This window comes from Fragaria vesca, linkage group LG2 (assembly GCF_000184155.1).
Source record: "Fragaria vesca subsp. vesca linkage group LG2, FraVesHawaii_1.0, whole genome shotgun sequence".
Classification (NCBI taxonomy): domain Eukaryota; kingdom Viridiplantae; phylum Streptophyta; class Magnoliopsida; order Rosales; family Rosaceae; genus Fragaria; species Fragaria vesca.
In genome coordinates this window covers 30,825,833-30,829,331 of record NC_020492.1, presented here as the reverse complement: position 1 = coordinate 30,829,331, position 3,499 = coordinate 30,825,833, and the positions used below count along the sequence as shown (strand labels likewise).

At 31.6% G+C, this 3,499-nt stretch overlaps 1 protein-coding gene across 1 annotated transcript in view; it reads left to right on the top strand.

Annotated features, from left to right (window-relative positions):
• Positions 1-2,925, top strand: part of LOC101314157 (O-acyltransferase WSD1-like) — a 10,105-nt gene extending 7,180 nt beyond the window's left edge. Inside the window, exon 3 of the mRNA XM_004293107.1 lies at positions 2,917-2,925. Within this exon, the coding sequence (XP_004293155.1) occupies positions 2,917-2,925 (9 nt within the window). The remainder of the gene's footprint in view (positions 1-2,916) is intronic.
• Positions 2,926-3,499: the final 574 nt, after the last annotated feature.

Here is a 3,499-nt window from a genome sequence, read left to right as displayed (position 1 = left end):
ATATATATATCAGTTCATATCCAGAGCGAAGCTTCGCTCTGAAATTAAAGTGTGAAGTTCCTTATTTGCCTCACTTTTCGGTCATATTTCGACATCTCCACCGTTCAGTTTGTAGAATCAAATGCATAGATCACTTTTGCAAAGTTTCATCGAATTTCATGACAGTTTAGGTGTTCATAATCGTGATTTACACAAACAGTTTTGGTCAGACAAGTTTATGGTCCGTTCATTGATTTAACATAATTCGGTACCTAAACTATCATCAAATTCGATGAAACTTTGTAGGAATGATCTATGCATTTGATTCTACAAACTGAACGGTGGAGATGTAGAAATATGACCGAAAAGTGAGTCAAATAAGGAACTTCACACTTTAATTTCAGAGCGAAGCTTCGTTCTGGATAGGAACTATGTATATATATATGTCCATTCATAATGACCAAAGGGCGTGACAAATGCAGTTTTGTATTTGTTGGCTTCACTAATTTGAATTTGCCAAAATCCTGATTTCATATCAAATTTACTAAAGATAACAAATTTGTTTAATCTGTTAATGAGATCTCGTTTATTGGGAATGGGATACTTGATCCATTCTAAAACTGTGTTAAGAGGTTTGTAATTTATAACTAGACGGGGAGTCCCTCGTTCTAGTTCAGCATTTTTCTGAACATAGAACGCTGGGCAAGACCAAGGGGATTTACTAGGGCGAATAATATCATTGTTGAGTAAATCATTAATTTTGTTTTTACAAAAATCCATGATTTCGTGACTCATCTGAATTGGACGAGCTTTAGTGGGGATGTTTTTCTCATTGAATTCTTTGATGTAGGGTAGTGAGACAATATGTTTTTTCCTGTGCCAAAAGGCAGTAGGAATATCAGAACATATTTCTTTGATTATCTTTTCTTCAAAAGTTTTGATCTTTTGCTGAAGAAAAGAGTTTTGGAGTTGATTTACAATTCTTTTGAAATTAATTTCTTCTAGGAGAAAGGTTATTTGTTTGATTTTTGCTTAAATGCAACCGAGAGTTTTTGAAATATTATTTTCTTGAAATGCTTTTAAAGTATGGATTTCGGGGTTTGAAAGAAAAGTAAATTTAACTGGTTCATCAAAAGGGTAGGTAATAATACCATCATATTCAGTTTTGAAAGGGTAAATTAAAGTTATGAATGGTAGTCATAAAATTACTTTATCAGTTAGATTTTTTACCAAGACAAACGAAGTTTTGAAACAAACATTGTTTTGGCAGATATGGGCCTTAGGGATTTCGTATTTAATATCCATTTTTGTTCCATTAGCTGATCGTAAAGATTCTTTTGTTTTTTCAAAATATTTGGAGGGTATTAAGCCTTCTTGGATGCAATTAAGGTCTGCACCAAAGTCAATAAGGGCTGTTATTGTTATTTGGAAATCTTTTATTTTGAGTTGGATAGTAGTGTACCATTTTTAAGCTGGATCTGGCGTATGGTACTAATAGTATTATTTTCAGAGTTTTCAGCTTCATTATTTTCTGGGAAAGGATTTGGAAAAGGATTTTCAAGTGGGTCCTATAATTTAAGAAATTGGTTATTTATTTTTAGTAAGTTTAATTCCTGTTTAATATCTTTATTGTCATTCGTAAGTTCTAAATGTGTTTGTTGTAAAGCATGTATTTGACTCCTGATTGTTTTTACTTCATGTTGTAGATCTTGGATTGTTATTTCTTTTTTACTAGTGGAGAATTTATCGAAAGTTGTAGTAAGACTAATTTTTTGTGAGGGAAGATTAACTATATTTTCTTGGGTAATTAATTTTTTTAATTTTTTGAGGTATTCTGCTTTAAGTTCAGGGTTGTCTATTTTACCTATTAAATCAATTAAGAGTTCTTGTTCTTCCTGTATGGAAAGAACATTTATTGTTTTACAATTACAAGTATCCTTACACCCAAAAGTAATGTCTGGGGAAGAATGTTCATTGGATTCAGAGGAAGATTCCATCATTGTGATGTCATCTTCACTTATTTCATTTTCTGAATCAGTGTTTCGTAATTCTAAAGTTTGTATAAGTTTTTCTTTTTCTTCTTGACTAATTTTGAGTTGATTAATAGTACTTTTAACTGGACAATTGTTTGCAAAGTGACCCGTCTTATTACATTTAAAACATTTAGTTTTACTTTTATTGAAAGGTTTACTTTTTAGTTGGTGATTTGGTTTTTTAGACCAATTTTTGCGAAATCTGTTTTTAGAATAAAATTTGTTTGGCTCAAAGTTATTTTTGTAAGGTGTAAATTTTCTTTTTGAATGGTAAGGAATAAATTTATTGGTTGCCTTTTTTCTCCTTGAAGGAGGTAAGGGAGTTAGGCCATATTGTTCACAAAAATTTCCTAATTCGTATTTAGCTGTTTTCTTATCTGATTTCATCTGAGCATTCAATTTCATATCTATACACATTTTTAATCCTTCTTATTGGATAACTGTAATTATGTTTCCATAAGTTAAAGAATCATAGTTTATGTGACCTGTTTCATTACTAAGAACTTGTCTGATTTTATGAACAAATAATTTTGGAAGACCATTTATGAATTTTTCTTTCCAAAAAGGTTGGTTACTATCGTCTCTAAGCATAACTCGAGAAATAAAACATCTTTGTACCATTTGAAGTCACTTAGGGTAGGACACCTAAGGTTACTAAGTTGATCATGAATTCGAGAAGTAATATGACTAGGGGTTCCTATGAAATGTTGGATTATTGTGTAAAATAAGGTATTAACAGCATCAGAAATTCCCATTCTTGTGCGTTCGTCGAAGATGGGAGTCCCATCTTCATCTCGTTTAATGGCATGTTTAATTGATGATCTAGAATCAGGAGTGAGATGTTTTTCCCACCAGGAATGAAGCATTCCTGTAAATCCTGTGGAAAGTATGTCAATGATTTCAGGCTGGGTGAAATTATGATTAGTGACATAGCTATTTGCTGCCACAGACATATGATGTAATTTATTTAAGATTTCTTGTTCTGATAAATTATCAATGTTCCATTCATAAGTTTTATCAGAAGAAACTGAGAATTGATTATTAAGATGATTAGTGGGTTGTATATCTAAGGGGAGAGGACGTTCTGTCCAAGTTTTAAAATGTCGCTTCTTTGGATGAACTATCCGATCTAGATTTAAAGTTTGAAACATTTGGTTTAATTCTTTAATTTGGCTAGTGTTACTAGAATCGCTATCTGAAGAATCGGAAAAAGAGGTTTGTTGGGTATGAATTACAGCAATTCTACTGGGTTCAGGTGTTTCAGTTTTTAATTTTTCTAACATTCGTTCAATCTTTTGAATCGAAGAAGTAGTATTTAGGGTAGGTTTATTTAATTCACTAAAATGAACTAAAGGAGTTTCTGGTTTCGGTTGTGGTAGGATATTAACTTTAGAGGATATGTTGTCAACCTTTGTTTCTATTTTATCTAACTGGGCTCCTATGGTTACTAGGCTTTGGTTTGTATAATTATTTGTTCAATAATTTTT